Genomic DNA, 15,570 nt, shown 5'->3' with positions numbered 1-15,570 from the left:
ATGAGCCTCAAAGAGGGGCCCGGGGGTGTTCACCTAGAAAGTGGGGGAGCTGGGCCAGCACCTGGGGCTCTGACGTGTGCTGGCACATGTTCCCAGCAGTGGGACACTGCCTTGAGAAAGGGGTGTCGTCCTCCATGTTTTCCTCCCCTAAAGACCCTGAGGGGGGACAGTGCTACCCTGCAGGGCAGCCCAGGCTAGAAATGGGTAGTCTTTGCACCTGCTGCCTGGCATCAGCCCCTTCCCACAAAAACGCCTCTTCCTGGGCTCCCCAAACCTGCTCGGCTCAGCTCCCACTGCGGGGTGGATGTACAAGCCCGGCCGGCCCGTGCCAACCAGGGCGCCCCCTCCACACCTTTACGATCGGCAGGTCCTTGTTTCAGAAGGATTGGGGTGGGACTCTGGGCATCCCAGCCTGTTGGTCTCCCAGGCCTTGTCCTGTCCAGTGGTCCGGGTCTTGGACCCCATGCATGGTGCAGAGCTGGCTTCTGGGGACGGTGGGCTTCGTAAATAAGTCAGTCCCTGAGGAATTGCTGAAAGAAGCCGGCTCCCAGGGAAGGGCAGGAGCGGCCTGGCTTCCTCTGGCCCCGGGCAGGGACGAGCATTGCTGGGGCAGGCAGGTGCCCCCAGCTTGTGCGATGGGGTAGCCGGAGAGCTTGGAACCAGCAAACGACCCACGAACCATCCCCTAGAGTGTGGGCTGGCCCTCCCACATCTCTAGCCCCGTCCTTGCTCCTACCCTGTTAGCCGAGGGACCCTGGTGGCCCGCCCCTGGGGGTGTCCCCAGCTCCTAGGCCAGCCTGTCCCCCTCCTCTCCTGCTCTCCCCCGGCGCCCTCATCGCTCTGCCTCTGTCCACTGCCTCGAAGAGAATAACCCATCTTCTGACCTGCTGCTGCTGTCACCTCTGCGTCCCTGTGTGTTTTCCTCTCTCCCCCTAATCCAGCTAATTTTCTGCCCTCCCAGGTCTGATGACAGCGATTCCTCTTTGTCGGAGGTCCTGAGGTACACACACCACGTCTCGTGTCTGCTTCCCAGCTCTCACTCTGTCCTCTCTCTCCTCTGCCTCTGCCGCACACCCCTCCGCCTGCACGCCCCTGTCCTCCGCATGCAGCCCCCTCCCGTCGCCTGCCCCTCCTACGCCATGGCTCTTCTGAGACGACCCCGCCCCCACCCCCGTCCCCTGGTTCCTCCTTCTCAGGGTGGCTGCGTGGCCTCTGACTGCGCCGGGCCGGCTGGAGCTGGGGGCTTGGGGATGGGTGCACGGTTGCTGGGGGCAGGCCCTGTTCTCTTCTCCTGGTCACCTGGCTGGGGGCGTGGAGCATGGGAGCCTGGGGTTGGCTGGGATGAAGCTCTGCCGATGGGGGTGGAGAGCCCGTGGAAGGCCTGGGGCCACGGGGACCAGCTGGGCACCTGCTCCTTGGAGGGGTGTCGTTGCCTGTGCTCAGCGTCCTGCTGACTTGCTCAGCTTGGGCCGGTGGGTGCGCGCTTCAGACCTTGGCTCCGAGAGGGGACGTGGCCCCTGCCCGCCTCTCCTGGCATGTGGACCGGGAGCACCAGGAGACCTCCTGTCCCCCCAGCTTGTGAGATGACCAGAGGCCAGTGTCCCCACCCAACCCAGCACAGCATAGCTCCCTGCAGTGAGGAGTGCATCCCAGGGTCTGGTGGGCCAGAGCTCCCGACAGCTCCCGCCCTGGTTGTGATGTTTCTGTGACCCCTCCCACGGGTAGCAAGGCTTTGCCGCCAGCCCACCAGCCTCTCTCATGGCAGAGGGTTATCTTCTTAAAATCCTTCCTACGGCAGTCTTGGGCTTCTCCCCCAGCCATATGGCTGGGCCCAAATTAGTGTCAGAGCCAGGGGCTGGGGCAGCATGGGGGCCGTTCACGTGTGTGTGACACCTGGCTAGCAGCTGCACCTGTCTGATCGCCATTCTCGAGGGGGGCCTGGCTGAGTCCTGGGGCCATGGGATGCACAGATGGGATGTGCTGTGGATGGGGCGCTGGTCATTTCCGTGTATCCTCAGCCACGGGGTCGCTGTCAGGAGCAGCATTCTTGTTGGAAAAGAACTAGAACGTCTTTTCAGACCTGCACATATCTTGGCCAGGGATCTCGTTCCAAAAAACCCTCACTGCGCAAAAGATCTTCATCCTCAGACCTGCAGGAGGCTGGTGTAGCCAAATCCTCATGCTCGCTCTGGTTAAGCCTCCCTGCCCCTCCCAGAGTGTTTGCGGGGAGCGTGTTCCTCCGGGTCCACGTAGCCTCGTTCCCAGAGGCGCCCCAGACATCCCTGACCCAGAGCTGAGCTGGGGGTCCCGAAAGGGATGGATGTAACTCTTTGGAAGTGACAGTCACAGGTCTGGCCATGCTGGTCCAAGAGGCCTGTGGGTAGGGGTGTGTGCGTGTGTGCACGTGCGTGCATGAGTCTCTGCTTGGGAGGTGCCAACCCCAGAGGCAGCCGCTGACAGATGGATAGAGTGGGATTGTGGGGTGACGGCCTGTGCATCCTCCCTGTCTGCACCCCTCACCTCACCCTGGGTTAACTGAAGCCCTGGGGCCCCTCCCTTCCCAGCTGGGGCCTGGGTGCATTTGTGTCTCAGGATCTGGGTCAGGCAGGCATCGGATGGGGACTTCCCGCGGGCAGGGCCCGTGTCCCCCGCTCCTTCCGGCTGCGTCTAGCCTGGAGGTGCGCAGGATGGCGACTGACAGGTTGCTGTACAGGCAGACGTCCCCACCTGCGCAGCCTGTTCCCGGCTCTCAGACCTTGGTGGCATTTGACTGGAGGCTCCATCATCGGGCCCTGGTCCCCTCTCTGCCCTGTGCCCTCTGACCGTGTGCCTCGCTCAGCCTGGCGCGGTCTCCCTGGCTGACGGGCGCGTCCTCTCTCCCTCTCTCCCTGGAAGGGGCATCATCACCCCGGTTGGAGGAGCCAAGGGTGCGCGGACGGCCCCACTGCAGTGCGTCTCCATGGCCGAGGGCCACACCAAGCCCATCCTCTGCCTGGATGCCACGGACGAGCTGCTCTTCACGGGCTCCAAAGGTGAGTGGAACCCAGACTGGCCAAGTAGGGTTAGGATCTCCCACCCAACCCGGCGTCCTTTGCAAGTTGGCTCTGAAGGAGATGCAAGAGCCCCCAGGAGTGGCTGATGTGGGCTTGGCTTGCTCACGACCTTGTCTCATGGCTCTCTCCTTGGCTCGAGGCTCCTCATCCCAGGTGCCCCCAGCCAACCAAGCTTTCCCTTGCACCTGACCCTGGTGGTCCGTCCGACACTTCCTTCCAAACCTTCCCCAGAAACTCCGCAAAGCTTCTAAGGTGCCCCACCCATCTATTTCTCCCGGGCCCCCCGCATCCTCCCCCCACACTTGCGTCCCAGGAGTTCCTCTGATTTTGGCCACCGGACTCCACCACGTCACGATTATTTAATCTCAACAGCAAAGTCACAAAAACTCTACCAGCAGGAAGAACAGCTCTGCAGGGGACACGCTGATAGAATGACGAGAATCTACGTCAGCGTCTGCCCAGTGGAGGGGGACAGTTGTCAGTCTCTACGTGGTTGATTGATTCCAAGTTTTCCCCATAAGGCTGGCTCGCCATCTGTTCGTTAATTTTGTCAGCTATTAGCAGTTGTAGGACTAGGCACCAAAGGCTTAAGGATTTTATTTTAGCACAGGACCCCTTGGCAGTGCTCACAGAACTCTGGTGTCTAGAGGGAGTTTGCTGGGAAAATCCTCTAAAGTGCTGACCAGCCTCTCCCCTGAGTTTTCACACGCACGTGCCCGCCGCGTGAGCCCGCCGCGTGAGCCCGTCTTTCTCTCCCTCAGACCCGAGCCCCTTCCTTCAGACCTCTCTGGACGACATCCCCCGACTCTGGCGGCCCTGTTTCAGGGAGCGTGCATTTCCCAGCCCCCGGTGACTCACGTGTCCTCCGCCTCCCTCCCCCCCACCCACGGCTCTCCCCATCCCTTGCAGACCGCAGCTGTAAGATGTGGAACTTGGTCACGGGGCAGGAGATCGCAGCCCTCAAGGGCCACCCCAACAACGTGGTCTCCATCAAGTTCTGCAGCCACTCGGGCCTGGTGTTCTCCGTGTCCACCTCCTACATCAAGGTGTGGGACATCCGGGACTCGGCCAAGTGCATACGCACGCTCACGTAAGTCCTCTGGTGCTGGCTCACAGGGTGGGTGGGGCGCCACGGACCAGCCCCAGTGGCCCAGGGAGTAGAGAGCAGCCTGGCCACACGGGCACAGAGGCCGTTACAGGCCGGTGGATTTGGCTTGACTCTCTGGGACCAAGTGGGATCTCTGGGTCGGAGGACAGTGTCCAGGACAGCAGCTTGGTTGAGCCTCAGCCTGCCTGCCCCCGCCCCTTCATCCCGGTCCCCCAGCCCTGCCCCTGAGGCATGCACGGTATCGCCCTGTGGGTCTGAAAGACGAGCTGGGGAGACAGTGAGACCGGGCGGCAGCAGCCTCCACTGCCATGCTGGCCACGTGCCTGCAGAAACGAGGCCCCGATACGGTCCTGACCCCTGACGCTGACCATCTCAGACAGACAGACAGACACATGGGGGACAGAGCTGAGCCGAGGGCCCCTGCAAAGGGAAATTGTTTCTGAGCAAAAGTTCCATTTCATCCTTATGTTTGCGTTGTCAGCTACAATCTAGTTATTTTGATCCTTAAAAAACAGTCAGCAGAAGATTTTTAGGGCAGTGAAACTGACGACTCTGTAGGACACTAACCTCATTACGCGTTTGTCCAAACCCGTAGGACGAACGGCCCCCAGAGGGAGCCCTGGTGTGGGCTGTGGTGTCTGGGTGGTAACGCCATGTCCGTGGAGGTCCATCAGTTGCGACAAATGTACCGTCGGGTGGGGAGGTGGATGGTGGGGGAGGCTGAGGGGCGGCTGGGGCTGCAGTCACACGTGACTTACCTATGGGGACATGTTCTGGGAAATGCATCATTAGGCAATGTTGTGGACGCACAAACATCACAGACACAAACCTAGATGGTACAGCCTGCCACACACCCAGGCTCCGTGGGACCATCTTATGGGACCACCGTCACGCGTGCGGCCCGTTGTTGACGGGAACATCGCCATGCAGCATGTGACCGGATGTGGGAACCCTGTGTACCTTCCCCTCTGTTATGCCAGGAGCTAAAACTGCTGTAAAAAAATCATCCTTAAAAAAACAAAAGAAACAAACACAGAATAAACAGAATGGGTATTATCATCTGTTTGTACAGAGGAGCGAACGGAGACTCAGAGAGGTAAAGTGATTTCCAGAAGCCCCGGGTTCAGACCCAGTCTCGTGGCCAGGCCTTCCAGACTTTCTCAGCTACTGCTCAGGCGGCCGCAGGGCAAACACAGGGGCTGCCTTCTGCCTGGGGTCTGGGGATAGCCCTCCCCTTGGTCCCGCCTCCGACGGTCTGGAAACTTCCAGGAGAGGCAGCTGATCCTGTCCGTCAGTCTGGGAAGGCTTCCTGGAAGAAGAGGGTTCTCAGCGTGGCCTGAGTGCTGTTTGGCTGGTTTCCCGGCCTGGGCGGACGGACCGCTTTGATCTCTGACCTAGCCTCTCTTCCTCGCGGCAGGTCCTCGGGCCAGGTGACCTCTGGTGACGCCTGTGCCGCCACGTCCACCCGCGCCATCGCCAGTGCACAGGGAGAGCACCAGATCAACCAGATTGCCCTCAGCCCTTCGGGCACCATGCTGTACGCGGCCTCCGGCAACGCCGTCCGCATCTGGGAGCTCAGCAGGTCGGGGGGCTGCCTGGGTCAGGGCCGGGGGTCTCGGCATGGCTGAAGGAGGGCATGCGAGTCTCAGCTTGGGGTGACCCTCCCGGGGCTGGAGGGACCCCGGCTGCTTCTCTGCTCCCACATCCTCCGAAAGCCCTGGGATGCGGGCAGCTCACCGTCTAGGTTCTTGTTCTTGCTCAAGGGGAGGGCAGTACCCCACCAGGCATGTTCGTTCCAGGGCAGATCCCCTGCCCCAACCCTCTGACCCACCTGCCCCTGGCTGCACCTCTCCCGGCCACAGGTTCCAGCCCGTCGGCAAGCTGACTGGCCACATCGGCCCCGTGATGTGCCTGACCGTCACCCAGACCGCCAGCCAGCACGATCTGGTGGTGACCGGCTCCAAGGACCACTACGTTAAGGTACCGGGGGAGCCGCGGCCCGAGGCCCCCGGGGGGCACCATTCCTGGGGCTTCTCCCGCCCTCCCACCTCCTGCTCTGTCACCTTGGGGACACGCATGGAAATAATGAGACTTCTGGGCATTTCTGCTGAAGAAATCCCTCCACAGAGGCAAGAGGGTGTGTGCAGACAGTAAAGATGGCAGAGCGAGCTTGTAAGTGATGAAAATTAGAAAGAACCTAAATGTCTAGAGTAGAATAACGGTCAATAAATTAGGGAAGCCGCCGAACGGGATGCAGTGCGACTGTTAGTAGGCAAATTAGGAAAACAAAACACAAAGGGACAAACAACACTGATCCTGGTTCCTCCTGAGGGACAACAACAGCTGCACGTCCGCGGCCGGAAACGGGAACGCAGGGTGTAAAAGGGGAATAGAGGACATCGGGTTCTGATGAATGTTTTTATTTAACGTACAAAAATGTTATATTTATTTACTGGAAAGCGTAAAAGAGTTTTGAAGGGAGGGTTACACCACAAACCCACCTTTCTCTGTAACCACCCCATGCTGAGCTGTGGGGTCCCCTGGCATTAACTGAAGTCGGGCCCCCCACACCCGCAGCCCTGTCCCCACAGGGAGGTCGAGACGTGAGCCTTCAGCGTCCTCAGGCCCTGGGAGCAGCGCGCCCCTCCACCCAGGCGGTGCTGTATCCAGGGCAGTGGTCGGCCCCGGGCCCCCCCCCCCCCAACCAGCCCTGTCTCCCCGGACCCTCCCTCCCGCAGATGTTCGAGCTGGGGGAGTGCGTGGCGGGCACCATCGGCCCCACCCACAACTTCGAGCCCCCGCACTATGACGGCATCGAATGCCTCGCCATCCAGGGAGACATCCTGTTCAGCGGCTCCCGGGATAACGGCATCAAGAAGTGGGACCTGGAACAGCAGGAGCTCATCCAGGTGTGCTGGGAGGGAGGGGAGGGTGGGTAGGGCGGCGTGGCTCCCCCAGCCCAAGTGGGGCCCGGGGGGACCGAAACCCACCTGTTCCGCACCCTGTTCCCCATCTCTGTCCACCCCCCGTCCCCTGCAGCCTCTCCCCATTCCACCTCACCCCCCAATGCACCTGCTCTCAGGAGAGCATCTGCTCGCAGCCCCTGGGTTTGATGCAAAGCTCTCCCCATGTTCCCTTTCCCGGAGCATTTGTGTTTTCCTCTGACCCCTCCGAGTGCTGCAGAGTTCCCCACCAGTGCCAGTTTGAGCCTAGAACCCCTCTCTGGGCCCGTGCCCTCCCCAGCTGGCTCCTGGCAGCCGTGATGCTGCCTGTCTGCCCGGGGACTCCAGAGGCAGAGGGGAGCCCGCTCCGTGTGTGCAGGGTCCTCTCCCTGCTGCTCCCTCCTCGGTCCTCACTGGCCCCGCTCCTCCCGCAGCAAATCCCCAACGCACACAAGGACTGGGTGTGCGCCCTGGCCTTCGTGCCGGGCCGCCCCATGCTGCTGAGCGCCTGCCGGGCAGGCGTCATCAAGGTCTGGAACGTGGACAATTTCACGCCCATCGGGGAGATCAAGGGCCATGACAGCCCCATCAACGCCATCTGCACCAACGCCAAGCACATCTTCACCGCCTCCAGGTGGGTGCCGCACGGAGGTCTGCTTCTGGGGCCCACCCTTCCCCGTGGCGTGGGCGGGGCAGGCCTCTGGGCCCCTGCATAGCGCCCGCCAGCCTGTGTAACCCTCACGGAGTGCCCGCCACGGGCAGGGGAGCAGGAAGGTGCTGGGCCCCAGGCCAGGACTCGCCCCGCCTCCTGCCCCTCACACAGCTGTCCCTTATCCAGGTTACTCAGACCACAGAGCAGCCCTGTCCCCCCCAGACCCCCTCCCTCCACCCCAGCTCTGGCCCCATCCAGGGGCTGTGCAGGCCGTCTGTCCCCCGGGAGCTACTCAGAGGGGTCTCTTCTTTTTCCTTCCTGTTCCGACCGTCTCCCTTCTCTCCCCTCTGCCCTTCCCGTCTCCTCCTGCCTCTCCTCTCTGCCCCTCCGCCTCTCTCCCCCCACAGTGACTGCCGGGTAAAGTTGTGGAATTACGTCCCTGGACTCACCCCCTGCCTTCCTCGCCGAGTCCTGGCCATAAAGGGCCGCGCCACCACCTTGCCCTGACCCTCCCCGCCCCACCCCTCTCTCATTCTCCTCTCTCTCCTTCTTCCTCTCTCTCCACTTCGATCTGAGCTGCTTCTTAACGGTAGGAGACGATTTTACTCCTCTCTGCTCTCCCTTCCTATCCTCCTGGCCCGGTGAGACTGCCCTGCCCGCCTCACCCTCCCCTCCCGAGCATGAGCAGTGGGACAGGCCCCCAGGAGAGGGGAGCCAGGGAGCAGAAAGCAGAGGGGACGAAACAAAGCATCAACAACCAAGAAAAGCCACCACGAGAATCCTGGCAGTCCTTTGGGACTGTGGGGCTCCCCCTCTGCCTGGCACGCCTCCCGCCTGTCTCCCCCTTCGTCCTGAACAAGCCTCGCCCCTCGGCCCCAGCTGCCTTTGGGCCATCATTTGGCCCATCCTTTCCTCTTGGGGGGTAGCCGGCTGACCTCAGGAGCTGACCAGCCCCTCTCTGTCCTCCACCCCAGCGACCTGACAGTGAAGTTCTGGAGTATACGGCGCTTACCCGGTGGCCCACCCTAGGCGTGAGGTCAGAGGATGGCCCCCGGACCCTCGGCCCCCCGCAGCCTGGACAGCACGGAAGGGGAGCCGTGGCCCGAGGAGGCCAGCTGCCCTGGGGACAGAGGGTGTGGGCGACGGGTGTGGCCCCTCTTCTGCTCTCCTGCCTCCCCCTTAACCTTCCCACGGGATACTCTCCTCAGTCCCTCCCCGGCCACGTGGAGAGAGAATTTGGGGAGGAAATTAAGCTGTGAAGCCAAAGGGCATTTCCCCCTCTTTTCTCTCCCTGCGGCCCCTTGGCCTCCCTCCCTGATGGCCACCTTTCTCCTGCTGAGCCGGCCCTGCCCTTCCTTGAGCCTTTGGCCTGGGGGCGGGGCCCTGTGGGGCCGGTGACGCAGCCCCAGACCTGCCTCTGAGCCCAAAAAGATAGTCCTCAGGTAACCACGGAGACCAGGTGGAGGCAGCTGGGCCCCCGCCGTGACCCTCGGCCCCTTGGCCCCCGACAGCCATTCCCAGGTGACCCCAGCAATCCCTGGGGGTCCCTTTCCAATGGGGCCACGGCAGAGCCGCTGGGAAGACTCCTTCGGAGAGGTGGTCAGAAATACTTCAGTTATTTAATTTATTTTTTATTTTTATTTTTTGCTGTTGCCTCCTGGAAACTGACTTGAAGTTTCTTCCCACGTGTTCTTTCCCTCAGCTCTTGCGGGGAGGGGAGCCCCAAAGGGGACCCGCCTTGCCAGCCCTCCAGGGCCGTTCCTGGTCTGCTCTGCGGGGTGGGGACGTGCCCCTTCCCCTTTGCAGCCAGGCCTCCCTACATCGTCCGGGGGACCGTTCTAGCGCACCCCTGACCTCCGGGCCACCGATGCTCAGTGCCTTCCTCCCCGGGGCCTGGCCCCCGTGCTGGGCAGCCTTACATCAGCCATGCCCACGGCGCCACTTGTGTCTTCACTCATGGGGTCTCGTGCCCGCTGCCCCCACGGCCCAGCCCAGGGGCCCCAGAGTCCCGGTGGGCTGGGTAGGAAGCAGCTCGGAGGACTGTGTCCACGAGGATGCAGCTTGGATGGGGGGCTGGCCCCCTCCCCAGCCAGCCTGCTGGATTTTCACCCCGAGTAGCTGGGTGTCCCTCTAATTTCTTTGTCTCGGGCTATTCTGGAGACACGTTCTCAAGCCTTAGAGGTGGCACGGGCCGGGGCCCCACCTGTTAGGAGGTCGGCCGTGAGGATGGAATTCACTGAGTGTCTCTTTTCCCGCAACCCCGCGGGCTATGGACTCAGCTCCAGGGATGTCCTTGTGCCGGCTCCCCCAGTTGGGACAACTCTGAATTACAGGCTGGGGCCTTAGCGGGGTCGCACCCCGTCCCTCCACCCCAACCCCAGCCGTCCACACTGATTTTCGGTTGCTTAACTGGTCTTGGGCTCCCTGGCCTCCGGCTGGCCCCGGGCGCCTCTCCCCATGTGTGCCTGGCACACACAGAGGGGCCGTCTTAGCTGTGAAAGGGGGGAGACGCCTGCAGAGGCCCAGGCTGGCCAGTCCCCCTGCCGGGAGCCGCCCCGATGCTATGTCCTGCTGTGGGAGCCCCGCTGGACCCTCGCCCTGGTGAGGGCTGGGCGAGCTGACGGGCAGGGAGGATGTGCCCTCGCAGGCTGGTCTCCTGGGGCCCGGCCAGTCTGTCTGCGAGATGGCAAGTCCCCTTTCTCCGGCCGTCCCAGGGTGCCGGCCGCTCCTTCCACCCCTCAGAAGAGAGCACAGGTCTCTCCCCTCCCCACCCCTCTCCCACCCCGAGAGAAAGCTTCAAGCTTGCAACCTGTAGGAAGAATCCGTCTGCATGACCGTTTACAAGTGTAGAAACACACAGACTGTGCTCCCCCGGCCCGCCGGCTGTCCCGGGGCTGCCAGGCCTGTTCCCGCACAAGCTGTGCCCCGCGGCCTGCGAGAGGGGCTCGGCATCAGCGCCCGTCCCCTGCTGCTTCGGACGGGCCAGCTACCTCCCAGTGGGGCCAGCTCTGCTGTCCTGGCCAGTGTCGTTGGCTCTAAACTTGAAGTGCCCCGGAAGCCCTGAGCCATTCCCAGCTGTGCTCCGGGGGCGTTGAAGACTGCCCACTCCTTCAGGGATGTCCCAGGCACATAGTTAGGGGGCAGGCCCCTGTCTCCTCGTTGCACAAGCGTCGTAAGTGTTTCAAGCACAAAATGGTTGTGATGTGAGCACAGTGGCAGGGCTTGTGGCAGGTGGCTTCTCCCAGCTCGGCTCTGTCCAGAGTTCGACGAGGATGTGCACATCTCGGGGGGGCCTGCTCTCGCTCGGACCAGGGCTTGGCCTGCGACTCAGCCCAGTTCTGGGACTCGTCATCCTATTTATTTTTCCGTGCCCATCCGAAGACGTGGGGCTGAGCCGCACTGCAGCCAGGCCCTATCGGGATGCCGTGGGCCCTGGGAACAGCGCCCTCTCTTGACCTCACACCCCACATCTTCAGATGCCTGAGCCCAGGCTGGAGCCTAACCAGCGAGACCCACCTGCCCTGTCTGCTGGGCCGAGCCCCGTGCATGCTTGGGAAGCTGACTGGCGAGCTCCCTGGATGGAGCCTGTCTTCCATCCCCACGGCCCAGGGGCCTCCTCGGCACAGCCCTGTGCCAGGCTCTGTTCCCAGTATTACCCAGTTCAGTGTTTGCTTCCGTCTGAGAGACTGACTCCTCCACGGCAGCCACAATTCCCCAAGGGACCACCTGGCGTGGCCTCTGGAGGCTGCCAGGAGGGAGGCGAGGCTACGAGGCAGAGGCGGGCACATCTAAGCCTTTGAGGTGGGCAGGGTGCCGCCTCCAGCCCCTCGGGGAGGGACGTCTGTGGGTCTGGGAGTGCTCTCCCTGCCCGCCCACCCCCGCCACAGCCTCCACGTAGGGACCTTTCACCCTGCTGTCCGCCTGGGGCGGTGTGGCTTGGGCAGAGGGCGGTTTAAAGCACAAAACTACCGCAAGGAGTTGCTGGAACTTTCTCACGCCACCCAGTGTGGTGGAGACACAGGCAGGCGGCCGCTGTGAAATCAGAGATGCACCGCTCTCCTCCGTCACAGAGCATCTCGGCTCACGGGGTGTCCTCTGATGCAGTCCGGGCAGGGTGCAGGCACTCCCCGCGGCTTGTTCCGCCACCGCCTATGCCCGCCATGTTCGCTGTCGTGTTTGTGTGGGCGGGCCTGCCCTGCGAGAGCGGAGAGTTCTTCCCACCCAGCGGCCCACACCTGTGGCTTCTGTCCCTTTGCCATCCCAAACAGGAAAGCGCTCGCCGCTCTCTTGGCTTGGCACAGCCTCCTGGTCCAGGCTCAGGAGCCAGGGCTTGGCCGATGCCCCCCACAGGCCTCCCTGGGCCTGGCCCTCCTCTCCTGGCTCCCAGATCCTTCACTGCCCTCCTATGTGCAAGGACAGACTCTACAGGGAAAATTGTTTCTTCCATGGCATCTTTGTTCTATCCCCCAGCCCCTGCCCATCTCCAGCACTCAAATGAGCCCCTGGCCCCCCACCACACCCCAGTCCAATCCTTTGAACCCATGTCCCGAGGGCCTTGCAGGGAAGCGGAACTGCTCCATGAAGAGCCGAGGGTCAGAGAGGACCCCTGAAGTGAATCAGGGCCCTGCCCTGCCCTGCCCACCAGCTCTCTTCTGGCGATCGCCTCCTGCCCAAGCTGCAGGGTCCTCTGGCCCGTGCTCTCCTCTGTGTGGCTAGCACAAGTGTATATATGTTTTGTACCTCTGCCGATGACTGTACATAGTGTATGAAAGTTATTTAAGCCCCATGCTGTACATTTCTGTTCCTAGACTGGATGTGTGTGTGTGTTCTAAGAAGTTGTCATAAATAAAACCTGAATGACCATTGTCTCAGGCTGACTTGTGGCTGGTGGCCCTTCCTGGGTGGGAGGTTGGTGGTGATGGGTGGGTAGGAGGTCAGCAGTGGTGGATGGGGTGAGAGTTTGGTGGGGGGGGGTGAGTGGGTGGGACATCGGTGGGGGGAAAGTTTGGGAGTTGGGAGTTGGAGGTCGATGGTAGTGGATGGGGTAGGAGGTCAGTGGTGGTGGATGAAGTGGGATGTCGGTGGTAGTGGATGGAGTGGGAGGTCCGTGGTGGGCGTGTGGGGTGAGAGGTTGGTGGTGGTGGATAGAGTGGGAGGTTGATGGTGGACGTGTTGGGTAGGAGGTCGGTGGTGGTGGGTGGGGTGGCCTCCGGGGCCCGGCTCAGCCTGATGAGTGTTTCCTGGGCTGGGAGTGTGGGGCTCATCAGCTAGGAAGCGGTGTTGAGAGCTTTGTCTCTCTCCAGGCCATCTCCTGCCTCCGGGATGGGCATGCTCACTGGAGGACGGGGCACTGGCGTTTATTGGGCACCTGCTTTCTCCAGGCCAGCTGTGGCGTTTTTCGCCGGATCTTCACTGTCCTGTGTGAGGGGTGGTGATCTCATCTTCTGAAATGACAGAGGTCTCTGAGAGGAAGTGGCAGAACAGACCTGTGCCTTACAGGCCACTTACAAAGAGGAGACAGAAATATAAAACGTTCACAGAAGAAAACAGCTCCACCATGTCTTGATTTTTGTTTCTAGATCCACTGCCCTAAAAATCCCGTGCGCTCTCCCTTGTCCTCCCAATATTTGTAGCATAAACACAGCTTCACGTCTATGAGACGCCGAACAGACCTACAGCATGCTGTCACCTGGAAGACACAATCATCGCTCTAACGCTGAGCCGCTCTTGTGCTTGTCACTCGATGGACTTTGTCTCCTGTCACCGTGTTCAGGAATTGGTGACTCTCGTGTCTTTTAATCGTGCTTCAGAATTCACTGCATTCCTGGCGCCCTCGCAGGACCAGGGCCCTCCACCGGCTCTGTGTGTCATGATCTGGTTTGTTGGGTTTAGCTCTCAAGAACACATTTTTTATGATAGCAGTTTTATTGAGGTATAATTCCCATACCATGAAATTCACCGTCTTTTCTTTAGGCTCATGATTTTATTTCGTTTATTTCTGTATTTGCTTTCCGGCCTCGTGGCAGCAGATGCTGAAGCGGCATCGAGTGAGCAACTGCGCGAGTGGGTGAAGGGAAGAAAGAACGGGCCGTTGGGGGGTTGGGTTGTGAAGCGTCACTAACCATCCAAACCTGGCTTTTCTTCTGCAACAGTCCTAGTTCCCTTTGATAATAACCACAACCCACTCCCCCAACCCTGGAGATTCTGGCCCCTCATCCCCTCGGGGACAGAGGCCTCAGGGGACAATCTGTGTCATCATCACCAGCCAAGCCCGTCTTGAAAACTTTACTTTCTGATTTTTGTGTTATGAAAACAGGGAGGTCTCTCTTTGCTTTGCTTTCCAAGTACGAAACCAAGTTGCCTCATCCAACACCGCAGTCCCGGCCGCTTATCTAGACCCGTGGCTGTGGACACACGATCCAGCCGGTCAGCTCCCTGAGTCTGCGGTTGGAGGAGAAAGGCTTCCCGAGGGAGGTTCCGCCCAAGAGGCTGGTGGTCCTCAAGCACAAGGGCCTTTTGAAGGGCCAGGGGACCCTGAGCCCCTGAGGGAGTTGCAGCCCTGGGCAGGCACAGGAACTCCCCCAGCCCTAAGAAGCAGGGGTGGCTTCTGAAGATGGTTGCTGTTGGCTGGCTGACCGGGCCCCACCCGTGTCATTCTTGCCACCCAACCCTTGCTCCCCACAGGCCCATCTTCTACAGGGCCCTGCCCTACGGGATGGAGCCCAGTGTTGACTATGGGAGGTGATAGATAGGCGTGGCTGGCCACAGGCCAAGGAGAGTGTGGGAGTGAAAGCGGAAGACAGAGCCCAGGAGCTGCCCCACTTGTCAGGAGGGGGCCCTGGAGCCCCTCCAGTCCCCTGCTTCCCCCTTGCCACTGTGTGCCCCTCCCTCGCCCTCCAGAGGGTTTGCCACAGAAGGTGGGTTTCCCAAAGTCAGCTCACCCTGTGTCTTGAAGATGCCAAGGGACTTAGGGGTGGTGAGGCAGGAACGCCAGGTCAAGTGACAGTGTCTTTTATCCTCTTAATATGAGATATTGGGGGGGGGGGGCGGTTTCCAGATTATAAGGGTAATATCTGCTTATTATGGAAAATTTGTAAAATGAATGACTGTGAAGACGAGAAATCTGTTTAGGACATAAGTTACGAGGCAGCTTCCCAGACCCGAGGAAATGGAACTTCTCAGAATTTGACAGGAGCCATTCGTTGTCAGGGCCTGGTGGCATCTTAAAAGATCGTTTTTTACAACCCTCTCAATTTACAGATGAGGAGAATTGAGGCCCAGAGAAGCCGACAGAGTCGGCCAAGGTCACACGGGGACAGAGATGGCCCTGGAATCCATTACCTCCCTGTCTGATCTCTTCCCCTCCTGCCCGTTCACCTGGCTTGACCAAGGAGAGGAGGTAACTGGCGGGGACATCAGGACAGTCTCTAAGTGGGTCCTGTACCAGTGCACTTGACCTGCTAACAGGTTTTTAATAAGATCTATCTTCCGTAATGCCCGTGGCAGAGCCAGATTGCGATTTGGACAAGGGCACGTGCGTGTAACAGTCAAGTCCTGTGACATCCCGTTCACCTCCGTCTATAACAGGGCAGCTGATAAGGCCCCTGGTGACAGCCGGGGCCACAGCTGTGGGACCCAGAGGCCAGGCCAAGGGGAGGGGGTGAGAAGGGCCTGTGGCCACAGCGCAGACATGTGAGCTTTCCTGCTGGCTCTGTTTGCAAGCACAACCGAGTGACTCCAGCTCTGTGCCCAGGCCGAGAGAATGTTGCGAGGAGCATGGCCCCCACTTGGAAGGATGAGTAGGGGCAGGGAGGG

At 60.9% G+C, this 15,570-nt stretch overlaps 1 protein-coding gene across 6 annotated transcripts in view; it reads left to right on the top strand.

Moving 5' to 3' along the window:
* The window catches only part of KIF21B (kinesin family member 21B), a 47,725-nt gene extending 35,104 nt beyond the window's left edge, over positions 1–12,621 (top strand). For 2 of the 6 annotated variants that reach the window (XM_070256061.1, XM_070256059.1), the window contains 7 exons: positions 2,896–3,032; positions 3,963–4,143; positions 5,579–5,743; positions 6,024–6,141; positions 6,900–7,070; positions 7,538–7,737; positions 8,730–12,621. In XM_070256061.1, coding sequence (XP_070112162.1) covers positions 2,896–3,032; positions 3,963–4,143; positions 5,579–5,743; positions 6,024–6,141; positions 6,900–7,070; positions 7,538–7,737; positions 8,730–8,784 — 1,027 coding nt within the window. In that variant the 3' untranslated portion in view covers positions 8,785–12,621. Of the gene's footprint in view, positions 1–961; positions 1,001–2,895; positions 3,033–3,962; positions 4,144–5,578; positions 5,744–6,023; positions 6,142–6,899; positions 7,071–7,537; positions 7,738–8,162 lie in introns of all 6 variants that reach the window. The other 4 variants (XM_070256060.1, XM_070256057.1, XM_023632732.2 and 1 more) reach the window with 3 other exon arrangements.
* Positions 12,622–15,570: the final 2,949 nt, after the last annotated feature.

The sequence above is a fragment of the Equus caballus genome, chromosome 30 (assembly GCF_041296265.1).
Source record: "Equus caballus isolate H_3958 breed thoroughbred chromosome 30, TB-T2T, whole genome shotgun sequence".
In the NCBI taxonomy this organism is placed as follows: Eukaryota; Metazoa; Chordata; class Mammalia; order Perissodactyla; family Equidae; genus Equus; species Equus caballus.
This window is presented reverse-complemented; position numbering and strand designations above follow the sequence as displayed.